The following is an 18215-nucleotide window of genomic DNA, read 5'->3' on the forward strand; positions in this document are numbered from 1 at the left end:
ATATTTAAAAATATCTTAAAGATAAATTATAAATTTTGGAGTATTTTTATTAATTTAGTATAAATAATTTATTCAAAATGAATAAATAATTTATTTTACCCAACTAAATACTTTCACCAATAATTAGACTATTAATCGGTCTCCAACACAGTGGATCGTTGGACCCACGTGGACCTGTATTTGTCCAGCACATCAGGCTCATGTAAAAACGGCCGTAGCGTATCGCACCCTTATCAAGTTACCAGTGGCAAACTCCGTAATTTACCGGAAAACCAGTGTCATTTGTCTGACACTTCATTTAAAAAGCTTTTGCAGGGATATGGTCATACATTACAGATAAAGATAGAGAGAGAAAAATTAAAAAATTAAAAAATTAAAAAAAATAAATAAATAATTTTTTTTCTCACTGGACAAGAGCCAGTGTGGGGCCTCTCTCTCTTCGAAACAAGAGATAAGGACACATGCATGTTCACCCATGGTAAACTTGCTCCGGTTAAAAACTAACCATGGTTAGCTTTCTCAAGCTCTTCCTCTCTGTTGCATCACCACCCAGTTCGTTTTTGAGTGGGAGAGACGACGCTGTTCTTCTTCTCTGTTCTACTCTCTCTCTCTTTCATCTTCATCATTAGAATCGAATCCTGAGTTTTGTTTCTGTACATATTTGTTTCTGTTCTTCTTCCACGGATCTAAATCGTTTTGATTTTGGAGCTTGGTTTGTTTTCTTCTCATCATCGTCGTCTTCGTTTTAATCTGCGGGATTCAATCGCCTTGTTCTTCTCCTTCACCTCCATTTTCGAAATCTGCGGCGATTTTTTGTTCGTTTTCTGGTTTTGTTATTTGGATATTTGACTTTCTTTGCCTCAATCTCTCTCTCTCTCTCTGCAATTTCAGATCTAGGTTTTTTGAACTGGTCGAGATGCAACATTCGTGGTTTTTTGAACTTGGATCGGTTGAATTCGCCGCGGATTTCGTATTTCATTAGAGAATCCGTTGGAGATCTGCTTGAAATCCTGCGAGTTTGTTTAGGTTCTTTCTTTATTCAGGGCTTTACGAACTTCTTTTTTTTCCTGGGATGTAATAGTGCTGGATAAAGAGAGTTATTATTTTCTCGTTTTCTTTTCAGAGGTTACACCTTTTTTTATTATTTTTTTAAAGTTCGTTCTTCTTAATTCTCTTTTTCCTTTCCCTGGGGAAAGTTGCGTCCATTTTTAATTTCAATTGTTTTTCCTGGAAAGATTTTGGGGGAATTTTCTGTTTGGATGCTGAGAAACGATGAATTATTTTCCCGACGAGGTTTTGGAACATGTTTTCGACTACGTTACGTCTCACCAGGACCGGAACGCGGTTTCGCTGGTCTGCAAATTGTGGTATAGAGTAGAGAGATTTAGCAGAGCGAAAGTTTTCGTCGGAAATTGCTATGCGATCTCGCCGGAGAGGGTAATCGCAAGATTTCCCGGCGTTAAATCCCTAACTATAAAGGGAAAGCCCCATTTTGCCGATTTCAATTTGGTTCCTCATGATTGGGGTGGCGATGTTCACCCTTGGGTCCAAGCCTTCGCTAAGCGCCGGATTGCCTTAGAGGAGCTCCGTTTGAAACGGATGGTCGTCACTGACGACAGTCTCGAGCTTCTTTCTCGATCGTTCCCTAATTTCAAGGCACTGTTGCTCTTCAGCTGTGAGGGATTCACCACCAATGGCCTTGCTGCCATTGCTTCCAATTGCAGGTATCAAACAAATCCCCCCCGAACTTTGTTTATGAGGCTGTGATTAGAAAGATTACGTTCTTGCTTGTTCTTGTTTTTGCTCTATATTGGTTTTTGAAACTCTTGCTCTTTCTGTTGTGTTGTTATCATTGACTTATAGGTTGTTCTTTAGGCGTTTTGTTTAGCTGCTATGAAGATTTATTATTGTAATTGAGATTTGTTGGATTTTCTGGTGATGATTGTATGGTTTCATGACGGTTTTGTTCCGTGTTCTTCGTTTTTTGTTCGGTTTAGATTTCTGAGGGAGCTCGACCTGCAAGAGAATGAAATCGAGGACCATAGTAATTACTGGCTTAGCTGCTTTCCGGAGAACTGCACATCACTTATCTCCCTGAATTTTGCTTGCCTCAGAGGAGAAGTAAATCTTGGAGCTCTTGAGAGGCTTGTGGCGAGATCTCCTAACCTCATTAGTTTGAGGCTGAACCGTGCGGTGCCTCTCGAAACCTTGCAAAATTTATTGTTACGTGCTCCTCAACTTATAGACTTGGGCACGGGGTCGTTCATTCATGATCGAGATTCTGAGATATATGACAGTCTCAAGGATACCATTTTGAAATGCCAATCGCTCAGGAGTTTGTCTGGTTTTTTAGATGTTTCTCCTCGCTGCCTGACCTGCATTTACCCCATCTGCTCGAATTTGACATCGTTGAACCTTAGCTATGCGCCCGGGCTTCAGAGCGGTGAGCTTATAAAGGTCATCGAGCATTGCGAGAACCTTCAACGCTTGTGGGTACGATCTTCCAACCTACCACTGCAATATAAACCTCTATATGTTTATGATTTCACTTGTATGATTTTGAATGACAAGAAATGTTCTTGGGCGATGTCAACAGATTCTGGATGGTATTGGGGACAAAGGACTGGAAGTTGTTGCTTCAACTTGTAAAGATTTGCAGGAATTGAGGGTTTTCCCGTCCGATCTCTCCGGGGTTGGTGATGTCGCTGTCACAGAAGAAGGATTGGTTGCTATAACGACGGGTTGCCCGAAACTTCATTCGATATTATACTTCTGCCATCAGATGACAAATGCTGCTCTTGTAACTGTAGCAAAGAACAATCCGAACTTCATACGCTTCAGGCTGTGCATCCTCGACCCCACTAAACCAGACCCTATAACTGGGAATGCACTCGATGAAGGTTTTGGGGCGATTGTCCAAGCGTGCAAAGGTCTGAGACGTTTATCTCTCTCGGGCCTTCTTACAGATCAGGTGTTCCATTACATAGGGGAATACGCAACGCAACTCGAAATGCTTTCTTTAGCATTTGCTGGAGACAGCGACAAAGGAATGATTCACATTATGAACGGTTGCAAGAAACTTCGCAAGCTCGAGATCATGGACAGCCCGTTCGGAGACATGGCACTTCTGCAGGACGTTGGGAAGTATGAAACAATGCGATCCCTTTGGATGTCGTCCTGCAAGATTACTCTTGGTGGCTGCAAGACGCTAGCGAAGAAGATGCCGAGGCTGAACGTGGAGATCATCCATGAGATCGATCAGACGGAATTCTACCGGGGCGACGAGCAGAAGGTAGGGAAAATGTATCTGTACCGATCGTTAGTCGGGCCGAGGAAAGATGCACCCAAGTTTGTGTGGACAGTGTAGGTTTTGATGACTTCTTTCCTTGAAGGCTTCTGAATGACTTTGGTACCTTTTTTGTTCTTCTTTAGGGCTCTACTGACTAGTGGGATTTTTATTTTAGGTAAATGAGTTTTAGTTCGTATTTATGTTATTGTAATTATTGGGAGTTTTTTTTCAATTTTTAGTCTGCATTTGATGTTATAGACAGGTTTGGCAATTCAAGTTTTTCTCATTTTTCAAGTGCTTCTCGGTTTCTTTACCTTTCTCAATTTTATTTTAAGTATTATATAATTTTAATTTGGTTAAATTAATTAAAATACACTTTAACAAATATCATGCCCGAAACTTAGTCTTGCCAATCGATTGGTAAATTCTCAAATATCCAAAAGAAAAGGAGCCAAGCCTCTTCGTAAGGGAGGCGCACTTTGTTTCGAGGAGAGGTGTTGGATGATGAAAGTCCCACATCGGCTAATTTAGGGTGTTGGATGATGAAAGTCCCATATCGGATACTTACTCCATTATTGGTATGAGGTGATGAGGTGTTAGATAATGAAAATTACACATCGGCTAATTTAGGGAATGATCATGGGGTATGAGGCATTTTGGAGAAGTCCAAAAGCAAATCCATGAGAGCTTATGCTCAAAGTGAGAGAAGTCCAAAAGCAAATCCATGAGAGCTTATGCTCAAAGTGAATATCCTCACAATCGCACTTTGATGCGGCCAAGTGACAAATGTTCGAGCCTCTAGTCCCGATTCAAGAAAATTTTAGATTTAAGAAGAAATTGAAATTAGTATTATATGAATGTATGCAGAATGCAACAAGAAGCATATAACTATCCGTTTACAAATATTTTTTTGTTTTGGATGAAATTTTTTAATTTAATATTAATATTTTCATTTAAAGAAAATATGTAAATAAACTTTTATTTTTGTTTAAAAAATAAAAACTTTTATTTTTTTTTCAAAACTACCTTAATTTTTTGAATACAAGAATACATTTATTACTATATTTAAAACATATTTGTAAACTTTTAAAAAGGTTAAATTTTTTTAATTTTTTTTAAATAAATGTAAAAGGTATTTATGCAAATTTTGAAATTTTATATGTTTTTTTTAATAGTAATGTAATTTTTTAAAAAACTTTTTAATAAGAAGAATAAAATTCATATTTATTTATTTTTTAAAAGTTTTAAAACTGAGTTTAGAGTATCTTTTAATCATTTAAGAATTTTTTTATTTATTAATTTAACTTTTAAATTTTAGCTTAGTGAAAAGATTGTGTTCATTTGATCCTACACATGTTTGGCTGATGTTTTGCTTAAATCAAAATCCAAGTAATACAATCTCTAACGTGAGATTTCGACTTAGACCAGTTCTTCAAGGATCTCCTACTTGAGTGATAAGATAAGGAATTACTACAAGGGGAATGAGATTCGGATTACTTTGTTGATCGAATATCTCAAGACAAGAACACTTGCTTGAGATTTGAATCACTCCACAAGCAAGATTGATCATGTCGAGCTTGAATGATTCTACATGCAATCTAAACTATATAGAATTGCAAAGAAACTTAGTCATTGGCCAAAGAAAAGCACAAATGAAACTATTAAAGGTATTCCAAGAGAGATTACCAGAGTGGTAACATTCATACTTTATGACCATAATTAGCCATTATGTAAATGTAACCGAAATTAAATAAAAAGTCTTAAAATACAATAACTCTAAATTACTCTAAATTGTAACTCACCCAAAATTTACAACAATCAAACTTCATCACCCAAAATTTACAACAATCAAACTTCATTCTTCTTCCATGAATTGAAACATCTTTTATTCTTCTTCCATGAATTGAAACATCTTTTGATAATTTTGACAACCTTCTCTTCACATCTTCATTGAAGAATTTTGATGAAGTATATTGTATGATTAATGTCTCTTGGTTCATATCATTGAGGCTATCTTTAATGCAGGATTCCTTTTTCTGTACACACCTTCTGTACACACCCATACTGGATTTAGGAGCTCCCTCCGGGTAGAAGCATATTAATGAAAGATTCAACTTCTAACTACTCATACACGAAGGACCTCAGTTATCTTGCTAAGTATCACTATGGTTTCTAAAACACTAACAATAGACCTATCGGGAATATATTCACTACCAGGCATTGACATCTTAATGCGTTACTATCTAGACAATGATCGGGAAAAGCGGGCTGCCCTCGGCCCGATCATCCTCATATTTGTAGCTTCCACATTCCAATTCCAAAACCATCAAAGATTCCACATAAAATTTACTTGTGTAAACCATTATTTATTAAGGTATTGTATACATACATGTAAATGAGAGCTTTTAGGTATCAAACAGCACAGAAAGTGTACACAAACACACAACAACCCCCTGAAAACTACAGATCTTATTTCAAGCGACTCGAAAACCGGCACTGCTTCATAATCATAGACACGAACACTGCACGGCCAAGCAAACCGAACAACACCGATTTCGCAACGTCTATCGGAAACAGGCCAAGCACTCCTCCAACATACAACAACAACACAGTGTAGCTAAACTGCAAAACGGAAGAGGAAAATGGCATATAATAAGCTCTGCTAAGAAAATCAAGTTCTACACAAAATGAAAACGAGTAGGAAACCGACAAAACACACTCGAAGGAGAGCGGGTTTCTTCGGCTATCTCGTGCACGAGAACATTAATAGATTATAAATTTATTGAACTTGTTCGCTACTTATGTAATAAATAAAAAAACGGTTCTAATAAACCGAAAAAATTTGAGACAAAAAATAGGGATCTTTGAAGAACAAGACCAAGAATCATTAACTAATAAACGCATACTATGGTTAGATGAAGGACAGTTAAATCTAACCATATCCCACACCTCGACCTCTCAAACACTCGAAAAATTCTATTGTTTCTCTCGAGCCAAATACCGGACCATAAAAGCCAAATACTTGAAAGGGTGGATTCAAAAGAACTTCTTAGTTCCTCCACCATAGAACAACAATCTTGTTTACGTTCCAAGAAAATCCCGAAAGCGAGAACGAGAACAAGATTGTCAAGTTCTTCCATCCATAACTTAACTACAAAACCGTCCAATTTGCTCTCAAACACTCAAAAAATTCTACTGTTCCTCTCGAGCCAAATACCGAACCATAAAAACCTATAAAACAAGTGTTCCAAATGACTCTATCCCGAACTCGAAAGGGAGGATTCAAAAGAACCTCCTAGTTCCTCCACCATAGAACAACAATCTCTTTTACATTCCAAGAAAATCCCGGAAGCGAGAACGAGAACAAGATGGTTAAGTTCTTCCATCCATAACTTAACTATAAAACCATCCAATTCCCACTCAAACACTTGAAAAATTCTACTGTTCCTCTCGAGCCAAATACCGAACCATAAAAACCAATAAAACAAGTATGCCAAATGACTCTATCCCTAACTCGAATCAAAAGAACTTCCTAGTTCCTCCACCATAGAACAACAATCTCGTTTACGTTCCAAGAAAATCCTGAAAGCAAGAACAAGAACGAGAACGAGATTGTTAAGTTCTTCCATCCATAACTTAACTACAAAACAGTCCAATTCCCTCTCAAACACTTGAAAAATTCTACTGTTCCTCTCGAGCCAAATACCGAACCATAAAAACCAATAAAACAAGTATGCCAAATGACTCTATCCCTAACTCGAATCAAAAGAACTTCCTAGTTCCTCCACCATAGAACAACAATCTCGTTTACGTTCCAAGAAAATCCTGAAAGCAAGAACAAGAACGAGAACGAGATTGTTAAGTTCTTCCATCCATAACTTAACTACAAAACAGTCCAATTCCCTCTCAAACACTTGAAAAATTCTACTGTTCCTCTCGAGCCAAATACCGAACCATAAAAACCAATAAAACAAGTATGCCAAATGACTCTATCCCGAACTCAAATCAAAAGAACTTCCTAGTTCCTCCAACATAGAACAACAATCTCGTTTACGTTCCAAGAAAATCCCGAAAGCAAGAACAAGAACGAGAACGAGATTGTTACGTTCTTCCATCCATAACTTAACTAAAAAACCATCCAATTCATCAATCTACCTTCCTCCTTTTCTTCCTAAACAAAGAAAAATGCAGCTTAGTTCATGATAACAAGAACAATAAAGCATTGGTTCAAAATTGCCCCTTCGAACAAATTAGAAATGTTAAATTAAATCAATTGATGCTTAAACTGATCTACCAATAATTTCTTAACAAGAAAAGGTTCAAAACTGATCGAATTCCTAAACTAAAAATCCAAATAATTCCACAAACATTCATCTCTTCAAATCCAAGCAATTTACACAAAACAGAATCAATCAATCAATGAATCAAGAAAACGATCATCCGCAGAGTAATAACCATAAAGAAATTAAAGAAAAGGGGGGGAAAACGAACCATCCACGAAGGAAGGAGGAGCATTCATCTCGATCGTCGTAGTGATAGTGCTGATGATGATAAGGCGGTGGAGGAGGGCCGGGCGGTGGAGGCGGAAGCGGTGCGGATGGTTGATAGCCATCGTAGAAATAGTCTTGATAGCCTTGATGGGGCGGCGGGGGATTGCCGGGATAACCAGGCTGCGGCGGAGGGTATCCTACAAAGAGAAGAAAGAATGAGATGGAATGAAAATGGAAGAAGGGAAATCAGAAGAAGAAGGGATCTCACCGGGAGGAGGGTAGGTTTCAGGCGGAGTATGGTGGTGGCTGTAAGGGTAACTCATAATTTCCTTCAAAATGGAAATGGAGGATGGAGGAAATTGAAGGAAATTGAAGGAAATTGAAGAAGAAAGAAGAAGCAAGAAGAAGAAGCGAATAGAAATTTCGTTTATAAATTAATTATAAATAAAAAAGTTCGAATTTATTGAACAATAATTTATTTCATATAAACTTAATTTTTAAAAATTACAATTGAGACTTAATTATTAAGCAATGTTATATATTTTTATCATTTTTTTATTCACTTTTTCCCATTTTATTGTATAGACCCACCACTAGTAGATATTATCTGCTTTCCCGGTTTCAATTTTTATTGCATAGCCTCAGCCTCTCCATTTTATTGCACGGCCTATTTTATTGCTTTGTTGCATAACCTCTTTCACAAGAAATCAAACCCATTGTAGATTTTCATAAGAGATCTAACCCACCGCGAGTAGATATTGTCTGGCCCATTACACCTCTTTCATAAGAAAAGATCAGACCCACGGCTAGTAGATATTGTCTTGGCCCATTACACCTCTTTCATAAGAAAAGATCAGACCCACGGCTAGTAGATATTGTCTTGGCCCATTACACCTCTTTCATAAGAAAAGATCAGACCCACGGCTAGTAGATATTGTCTTGGCCCATTACACCTCTTTCATAAGAAAAGATCAGACCCACGGCTAGTAGATATTGTCTTGGCCCATTACACCTCTTTCATAAGAAAAGATCAGACCCACGGCTAGTAGATATTGTCTTGGCCCATTACACCTCTTTTATAAGAAAAGATCAGACCCACGGCTAGTAGATATTGTCTTGGCCCATTACACCTCTTTCATAAGAAAAGATCAGACTCACCGCTAGTAGATATTGTCTCAGCCCATTACACATCTTTCATAAAAAAAGATTAGACCCACCGCTAGTAGATATTGTCTTAGCCCATTACACCTCTTTACTAAGAGATCAGACCCACACCGCTAATAGATATTGTCTTGGCCCATTACACCTCTTTCATAAGAAAAGATCAGACCCACCGCTAGTAGATATTGTCTTAGCCCATTACACCTCTTTCATAAGAAAAGATCAGACCCACGGCTAGTAGATATTGTCTTGGCCCATTACACCTCTTTTATAAGAAAAGATCAGACCCACGGCTAGTAGATATTGTCTTGGCCCATTACACCTCTTTCATAAGAAAAGATCAGACTCACCGCTAGTAGATATTGTCTCAGCCCATTACACATCTTTCATAAAAAAAGATTAGACCCACCGCTAGTAGATATTGTCTTAGCCCATTACACCTCTTTACTAAGAGATCAGACCCACACCGCTAATAGATATTGTCTTGGCCCATTACACCTCTTTCATAAGAAAAGATCAGACCCACGGCTAGTAGATATTGTCTTGGCCCATTACACCTCTTTTATAAGAAAAGATCAGACCCACCGCTAATAGATATTGTCTCAGCCCATTACACCTCTTTCATAAGAGATCGGATAAAACGAAATGGAAGAAATTTCACTTGTCTGATCAGACCAGAAGAAGACAAAATGAAAGGATATTAAAGAAAATTTTGGATATTGAAGCGAAGAAGAAGAGAACAGACAAAATGGAGGAAATTAAATGAAAATGAAGAAGAAAGAAGAAGCGAATAGAAATTTCATTTTTGGATATTTACAAAAGAACTAAAAAACTCATTATTTTATTTTTAAAATAGCCATAATTTTTTTAAAAATATATTTCAAATTTCAAATTTTTCTTTAATATCCTTAAAATTTTAATTTATTTGTATTTTCTGTGATCTTCTCATGGAAGATTAATTTATTTCATATAAACTTAATTTTTAAAATATACAATTCACAATTTCAAATTAAACCTTAATTATTAAGCCATTTAAGAGTCAATTTGTTTTTGATTCATTTTTAATTAAGCCATTTAAGAGTCAATTTGTTTTTGATTCATTTTATCATTTTCTTATTCAACTTTCTCAGATACTGTCCACTTTAATATCGTTAGCTTTACGATCGGTTGGTTGTAGATATTGCTTTGGTTCTAGATATTGTAGATATTGCTTTGGTTCTAGATATTATCTACTTGATATTATCTACTTTAGTCCGCTACTCAGACCCATCGATCCCACTCGTAGATATTGTCCACTTTAGCCCGTTACATATCGCCATTAGCTAGCTTTACGATTTGCTATTCATTCAAACCCCCCGATGGTAAATATTGTCCACTTTAGCCCGTTACATATCGTCGTCAGTCTCAAAATTTGCTGCTCAGACCCACCGATCGCTTGCTTTAGCCCACTTGCTACTCAGACCCATCAATGGTAGATATTATTCTCTTTAGCCCGTTATATATCGCCGTCAGCCTCAAAAAGAACACAAGACAAGGATTCATGGCTAAGAAAGGAAGAAACCAACTCTGAAATATGATGAACAAATCCGCATATAACTTAACAAACCAACAAGTCAATTACTGCACCATGTGTGCGGCGACTCTCAGCGCGTGCCTGTGATTAACTCTTCGGTTTCCTCGGGCTCGACTTCATTAGGGGGTGAACGAAAAACCTATCAGTTCAAAAAGTTCTGTACCTTTGCTAACCCAACAAAGTATCAGGGAAAATCCTCTATTTTAACACAGTTAAAACTACTTTTTCGAGCTATCTCCGAATCGTAAATCAACGCTTCTTCTTGCTTCCTTTTGCAGAAGATTTTGATGGGCTGGCCACAAGATAGATGAACAGAATGACAATGGAGTTCACTGAGATCAGGGAACCGTACTTAGCGAGCAGCCTCTGCAGAGGGAAAATAATCTCGTGTGAATAAAAAGACAGTGATCAAAAGAACAAAAGTCGATGCAGCAAGCACGAACTTTGTGATGGTATGGTATAAAATGAGATCGAGAATCGATACGTAATAGATATTAACCGAAGAATTAAGAGCATGGGAGCACGGAATGGATCATACCTTAACCTGTTGAATTCATGCCCCAGTGAAAGATAAATTCCATGCGAAGGAAAAAGTTTGCATCAGTTAACCGAACGGATAAGACTATAAATCATTACGCTTGAAGCAGAGCACAAATTTTCGGTTTAACTTACCCACTCAAACTTATTCTCGGGTAGTCTGTCAGCGAGGACATCCAACGGTAGAATTGGGGTCGATAAGGCTTCCTACAGATATCCAGAAGAACAGTAAAACGTCTGTAGGTTAAGTAACCCGAATACAACCATAACCATTATTGATAGGATACTTTACCTGTAAAGCAGACTTTGTAGGGACTCGGAATGTGACAACAGCAGGCGAACCATGAAACATTCCTTTTGTTTTTGCTTCCAACTCAAAAGAATGTGATAGATGACCACCACTGTCACACAGCGGATTTGTGTTAGTCGCATGAAAACCCGGTGGAGGGTACGATGGCATATACGAAAGATTACAAAAAAAAAAATGGTGTCGCTTACGCGTCGAGTCTTTCCCACGATTTGGAAGTTTCGCCACTGATAACATCAAAGACATCTCCTGGCCAGCTTGCATCGTTCAGACTTACATCATACGCCGTCCTGGTAATCATTGTAAAGGAAATACAAACAATCGGTCGGAAAATAAGAAACCGGGTCACTTAGAAATAAAACATACAAAAGAGAACAGAGTTAATTGAAAAAACAAAAGAGTTAAGTCTCTCCTTTGCCTTAAAGTAAGCTCAAGTGAGCATAAGCTTCTCATCATTGGCTCCATAAATGTCAAATAGATCCTCGTACCGAGTTGATTTGGACAATTTCTACTTTTCATTTAGTGCTCAACACACACGTGATGAGATCTCACATTCGTTGGGGAAGAGAACAAAGCATTCTTTATAAGGGTGTGGAAACCTCTCTCTAGCGGGTGCATTTCCGAAAGGGAAAGCCCAAAGAGAACAATATCTGCTAGCGGTGGGTTTGGCCGTTACACACACACACAACCCTCCTCTCACCCATGGCTACCGTTCAAAGCAAATAAATTTACATCAAATTGTAAAATTTCGACAAAGATTCACTCCAAGAGGCCGTGTTTATATTTTCGTGTCATGTGCAAAATGTAGCAGCCCTTATTGAAACAAGATTTAGGCACAACTTCGAATGTGACCACGAATATCATAGTAGATGATCGAATATTCAGACAGACAATGCAGCAATCGTCAAAACAAGCAACTTGGTAAACAAACCCTTTTAAGAAAATTTACATTAAAAAACCAAAATACATTGGTTATTGATGCAGCTAAGCAAGCTGTGCCTGGTTTCAGTTCATAATAGCCTTGAGGATCTCGGTATCCAACCACAACAAAAACAACTTTTTACAAACCCCTTCAAACTTTCAAGTAAACCCGGAGTCTTGTATTCTTCATCATTGATTACTGTTAGACGAACACGACTCTCCACAATGGTATGATATTGTCCACTTTGAGCATAAGCTCTCATGGCTTTGCTTTGGACTTCCCCAAAAGGTCTCATACCAATGGAGAGAGTATTCCTGGATTATAAACCCATAACCATTCCCTAAATTAGCCGATGTGGGACTTTCATCATCCAACACCTCTCTTCAAACAAATACGTCTCTCCTTAATCGGGGCTCGACTCCTTCGGAGTCTTAGTCATTTTTTACTATGCCTTTGAGGAGGCTTGATTCCTTTTCTTTTGGAGTCCTTTGTTCGACATTTGAGGGATTTACCGATCTATTGACACGACTAATTTTAGGGCATGGCTCTGATACTATGTTAGACGAACACGACTCTCCACAATGGTATGATATTGTCCACTTTTAGTATAAGCTCTCATGGCTTTGCTTTGAGCTTCCCCAAAAGGCCTCATACCAATGGAGAGAGTATTCCATGATTATAAACCCATGATCATTCCCTAAATTAGCCGACGTGGGACTTTCATCATCCAACAATTACGACTACATAAAAACAATCACAAAAAACGCACAACCAAATCCAATTCAGATCCAGAACAAAACATAACGGATCAAACGACGCATGCGCAAATACGATTCGATCTAGATCACATAGACCGCAGGGGGAGTATACTGAATCTAAAAACCAAACGCGAAATCAAATTAAAGTAATCGAAATCGAACGGAACATACGAAGATCCTTGATTGTAAATGTCGATGGAGACAGAGACACGTTCGGCGCCAGATTTCAGCCGAGTGAGCGACGCCTTCTTGTGCGCGACAATGAAAGGGACATCGGAGGTTGCAATCGTGGATGAGACTAACAGCAAAGCCAAAAGGACATAGACGAGAGGAGCCGGAGTCGGATTCGCCATGAAATCGGCAAAATTCGGGCCACGGAAATGATCGGCGAAGAAGAGAGGCGTCGACGAAATGGGAGTTTAAGAAGAGCCGCCGAATAAATTAGGTACGCAAAACCGTAGAATGGAACAATGAGAGATCGTACGGTGAATTTTGAGATCCCCACAAAATTTCAAACAGGGATAATCTTGTCATTTCACTCCAAATTAAATTATTGGAACTATGAAATTATTTGAATTAATTTCGATCGAAATAAATAAAAATTTCTCTAAAATTAATTTTTTTTATAAAAAAAATACAATTTTGAACGTATATTTATTTTATTTTTATTTAACTTAATAATTATCTTATTTATTATTTATTCTCTAGCAAATCTGTATTTACAAAAAAAAAAAAAAAATGTTTTTACAAATTAACATTTTAATTTTATTAAAAATAATCTAAATAACCGTTAAAAAAACATTAAAAAATACACATAAATTTTCAAAAGTTTTATTAATACTCTTCAACCTTTTAAAAATTTCAAAAATATCGTTAATATCGCATTTAAAAAATAATCATAAACTTTAAAAAGTAACATTAAAAAATTTGGAGATAATCTATGAAGTAGTCAGTAGACAATTTTCGTCCCTATATTGACCTTAAATATTTTGAATTTTTTTATATAAATAAAAAAATATTAATACTAATTTTAAAAAATTGAAAGGTATTAATAATTTTTTTTTTTTTTTTTTTTTTTTTTTTTTTTTTTTAAGTTTAACAAATTTATAAATAATTTTATTAATTTAAAAATTAGCTGGACAATTTCATTACACACACGTATATATATATATAAATCAAAAGTAAATAATAAATCATAAATTGTTTGGCGCCGTTTGAGAAGTGGGACTGGGAATTTTACGAATCAGCTCTCCTTGGGCAACGAGGCGATTTCTACTACTCCGCCATGTGAGGTTATGTCTCGGCCTCTGCACCTTCCTATTCACAGATTCTCTCTCTCGTTTTCTGCTTTTGATTCTTATCGGATCCTTGCTAATGCTCCCCCGAACCTTCTCTCCCACCGGTAACTCTTTTCTGTTTCTCTAACACTTTCTTTCTAATCAATCTGTGCTCCGATCTGTTAATTTCTCTTTAATTTTTCATTCTGTCTCCTTCTTAATCATTCATTCCATTTCCGACGATTTTTTCATAATTATTTCTTCTATTGTTGTACTACTACTAGTTGTCTGCTTGATTGTTTGATTTGTGACGTTGAGGATGGTTGGGAGGGAGTCCTAAGTTGATTAATTTAGAGAATGATAGTGAGTTTGAATACTATCTCGATTGAGGCCTTTTGGGGAAGCCAAAGCAAAACCATGAGAGGTTATGCTCAAAGTAGACAATATCATACCATTGTGGAGAAATATGTAATTTCTAACATTTGTCCCTTTTGTGTCGACTTTCCATCAAATAGCAGACGCGTTTTAAAAATTGTGAGGCTGACGACAATATGTAATGGACCAAAGTGGACAATATCTGTTAATGGTGGACTTAGGCTATTATAAATTGTATCAGAGCCAGACACCGGGCAGTGTGTTAGTGAAGATGCTGGCCCCTAAGGGAGGTGGATTGTGAGATCCTAAGGGAGGTAGACTCGTTGGCCCATAAGGGAGGTGGATTGTGAGATTCCACGAAGATTCTGGCCCCTAAGGGAGGTGGACTCGTTGGCCCGAGGTGGATTGTGAGATTCCACATTGGTTGGAGAGGGGAATGAAACATTCCTTATAAGGGTGTATTGGATTATGAGATTCCACGTTGGTTGGAGAGGGAAACGAAACATTCCTTATAAGGGTATATTGGATTGTAAAATTCCACGTTGGTTGGAGAGGGAAACGAAACATTCCTTATAAGGGTGTATTGGATTGTGAAATTCCACGTTGGTTGGAGAGGGAAACGAAACATTCCTTATAAGGGTGTATTGGATTGTGAAATTCCACGTTGGTTGGAGAGGGAAACGAAACATTCCTTATAAGGGTGTATTGGATTGTGAAATTCCACGTTGGTTGGAGAGGGAAACGAAACATTCCTTATAAGGGTGTATTGGATTGTGAAATTCCACGTTGGTTGGAGAGGGAAACGAAACATTCCTTATAAGGGTGTATTGGATTGTGAAATTCCACGTTGGTTGGAGAGGGAAACGAAACATTCCTTATAAGGGTGTATTGGATTGTGAAATTCCACGTTGGTTGGAGAGGGAAACGAAACATTCCTTATAAGGGTGTATTGGATTGTGAAATTCCACGTTGGTTGGAGAGGGAAACGAAACATTCCTTATAAGGGTGTATTGGATTGTAAAATTCCACGTTGGTTGGAGAGGGAAACGAAACATTCCTTATAAGGGTGTATTGGATTGTGAAATTCCACGTTGGTTGGAGAGGAAACGAAACATTCCTTATAAGGGTGTATTGGATTGTGAAATTCCATGTTGGTTGGAGAGGGGAACGAAACATTCCTTATAAAAGTGTATTGGATTGTGAAGTTCCACATTGGTAGGAGAGGAGAACGAAACATTCCTTATAAAAGTGTATTGGATTGTGAAGTTCCACATTGGTAGGAGAGAAGAACGAAACATTTCTTATAAGGGTGAAGAAACCTCTCTCTAGTGGACGCGTTTTAAAACTGTGAGGCTAACGATGATACGTAACAGGCTAAAACGGACAATATCTGCTAACGGTGATACGTAACAGGCTAAAACGGACAATATCTGCTAACGGTGGGCTTGGACTGTTACATCTCAGATATAGTTGTGTTTGTTCCCTCCCTGCTAATTCCAGTGCAATCTGATCTTCAGAAACGTCTTAGGCGACTTATTTCAAAAGATCTTGCTGTAGACTGTCTTCACTTCGCAATCAGATTGTGTTGGTTGCAGAGGATACAGGTTTGATTCTGCCCTTTTATAAACTGGCTGCTGCTATTGCTTGAAGTGCTGTTTGGTCACTGGGAAAAGAAAATTTAGGTGTTCTTAGTTCGGTTGCTGGTCATCTTTTCCTTTTTATAAATTCAAAATGGTTTTCTTTGAGTAGTTGAGGTGTGTATAAGATGCATATGATTGGAAAATGTTTGTTTGTCATGAAATGAATTGTGTTCTTGCCCGTGGATCTATCACAGAATTGTGCAGAGCTCGAGAAGAGTATATAACGACCCTAGATTTCTACTTATTTAGAGGAGATCCTACGTCGGTTGGAGAGGGGAACGAAACATTTCTTATAAGGGTGTGGAAACCTCTCCCTCGCATACGCGTTTTAAAAACCATGAGACTGACGACGATATGTAATGGGCCAAAACAATCAATATTTGCTAGCTCTGGGCTTGAGCTATTACAAATGGTATTAGAGACAGACATCGGACAATGTGAGACACTGGTTGGAGTAAGGCTAGAGTCTTTTCATAGTAAACACATTTTAAAACCGTGAGGCTGACGGAAATTCGTTAAAGGCCAAAGCGAATAATATCTGCTAGTGGCGGGTTTCGATATGCCTATCTCAAGTTTTTCGATATCTGCTGGTCGTGTCGGTCCATTGTTATATCAGGCTGCGGCTTACTACTACCACGGTCTGATCCTCGACAAGGGTTCGGAACCGTCATGCCATGTCAGTGGTGTGTGCTGTTTTCTTGCTGCAGAAGGGCTTCTGCTTGAAAGCAAGAAGGCCTGTTTGAGCTTCTGTCTTGCATCCCCTGTCACCAGGTTGGTTGCTTTCATAGTTCTCAAGTTAAGCATTTGCTGCTTTGATTATATCAGTTCAAAACTTGAATACTTAGCTTTCATATGCCTTTTTTCCAAGAGAAGTAGGACTTTACGAGCGCTTAAAAGGTCATTCCAAACATGCTCGGCTTGATGTTTGGTCTCTCTGCTTTGCCACTTATCTTCGGTTTGACTTTTAGTCTCACATGTTTGGTTCAAGTTTCAGAGGGCTTTTGCTTTCAGTGGAGCATACAATAAAACATTCTAGATACAATTTGTCGAGGATTGTTTGGAGGAGTCCCACATCGACTAATTAAGGGATTGATCATGAGTTTATAAGTAAGGAACACTATCTTCACTGGTACGAGGCCTTTTGGAGAAACCAAAAGCAAAGTTATGAGAGCTTATACTCAAATTGGTCAATATCATACCGTTGTGGAGGTTCGTGGTTTCTAACATGGTATTAGAGTCATGCCCTTAACATCATGTTAATTGGATCTTCAAGCGTCGAACAAATAAGTTGCTAGCCTCGAAAGTGTAGTCAAAAGTGACTCAAGTGTCGAACAAATGGTGTAGTTTGTTCGAGGACTCCAGAAAAAGAGTCTAGTCTCGATTAAGGGGATGTTGTTCGAGGGCTCCATAGGCCTTAGGGGAGGCTCTATGGTGTACTTTGTTCGAAGGGAGGATTGTTAGGAGAGGAGTCCCACATCGGCTAATTAAAGGGTTGGTCATGGGTTTAAGGAATATATATCCACTGGTACGAGGCTTTTTGGAGAAGCCAAAAGCAAAGTACGAGAGTTTATGCTCAAAGTGGACAATATCATATCATTGTGGTGATGGTGTTAATATAACATATGCGGAAGCAATTTGGATCTTAGGCACTTTTAGAACATCAATTATAGTAAATAACTAGCATGTTCATAAGTATTAAAACTTAATGAGTTTGAATACTAACTTTTTGTAGTTCAAACTTCTTTTTTCTCACGAACCGGTTTCGAACCACCACTAGTGTCTTCTCCACTATCCTCCGGCCTTAGAACGGGATTGTGGAATCCGGTGAGTGACTAAACTTGGGAGGGATTTTGTATATATGAAGAGAGTGTTTGTGAGAGGTTTTT

At 37.9% G+C, this 18215-nt stretch overlaps 3 protein-coding genes across 3 annotated transcripts; 1 reads left to right on the plus strand and 2 right to left on the minus strand.

The window, feature by feature from the left end:
• Positions 1-517: 517 nt before the first annotated feature.
• LOC111792160 (protein AUXIN SIGNALING F-BOX 2-like) lies at positions 518-3585 on the plus strand. The gene is made up of 3 exons (XM_023673493.1): positions 518-1724; positions 1998-2493; positions 2597-3585. The coding sequence occupies exons 1-3, from the start codon at positions 1273-1275 to the stop codon at positions 3365-3367; spliced, it is 1719 nt and encodes a 572-aa protein (XP_023529261.1). The 5' UTR covers positions 518-1272; the 3' UTR covers positions 3368-3585.
• A 2037-nt stretch (positions 3586-5622) lies between these two features.
• Positions 5623-8186, minus strand: LOC111792169 (cysteine-rich and transmembrane domain-containing protein WIH2-like). Its single transcript, XM_023673503.1, has 3 exons — positions 8048-8186; positions 7781-7976; positions 5623-5911 (listed from the first exon to the last, which is right to left on the minus strand). The coding sequence occupies exons 1-3, from the start codon at positions 8100-8102 to the stop codon at positions 5854-5856; spliced, it is 309 nt and encodes a 102-aa protein (XP_023529271.1). The 5' UTR covers positions 8103-8186; the 3' UTR covers positions 5623-5853.
• Positions 8187-10477: 2291 nt separating this feature from the next.
• On the minus strand, positions 10478-13505 carry LOC111792167 (translocon-associated protein subunit beta-like). Its single transcript, XM_023673502.1, has 6 exons — positions 13209-13505; positions 11549-11647; positions 11343-11451; positions 11186-11257; positions 11052-11057; positions 10478-10879 (listed from the first exon to the last, which is right to left on the minus strand). The coding sequence occupies exons 1-6, from the start codon at positions 13388-13390 to the stop codon at positions 10763-10765; spliced, it is 585 nt and encodes a 194-aa protein (XP_023529270.1). The 5' UTR covers positions 13391-13505; the 3' UTR covers positions 10478-10762.
• Between the last annotated feature and the right edge of the window lie 4710 nt (positions 13506-18215).

The sequence above is a fragment of the Cucurbita pepo genome, chromosome LG04, assembly GCF_002806865.2.
Source record: "Cucurbita pepo subsp. pepo cultivar mu-cu-16 chromosome LG04, ASM280686v2, whole genome shotgun sequence".
NCBI classification, from domain to species: domain Eukaryota; kingdom Viridiplantae; phylum Streptophyta; class Magnoliopsida; order Cucurbitales; family Cucurbitaceae; genus Cucurbita; species Cucurbita pepo.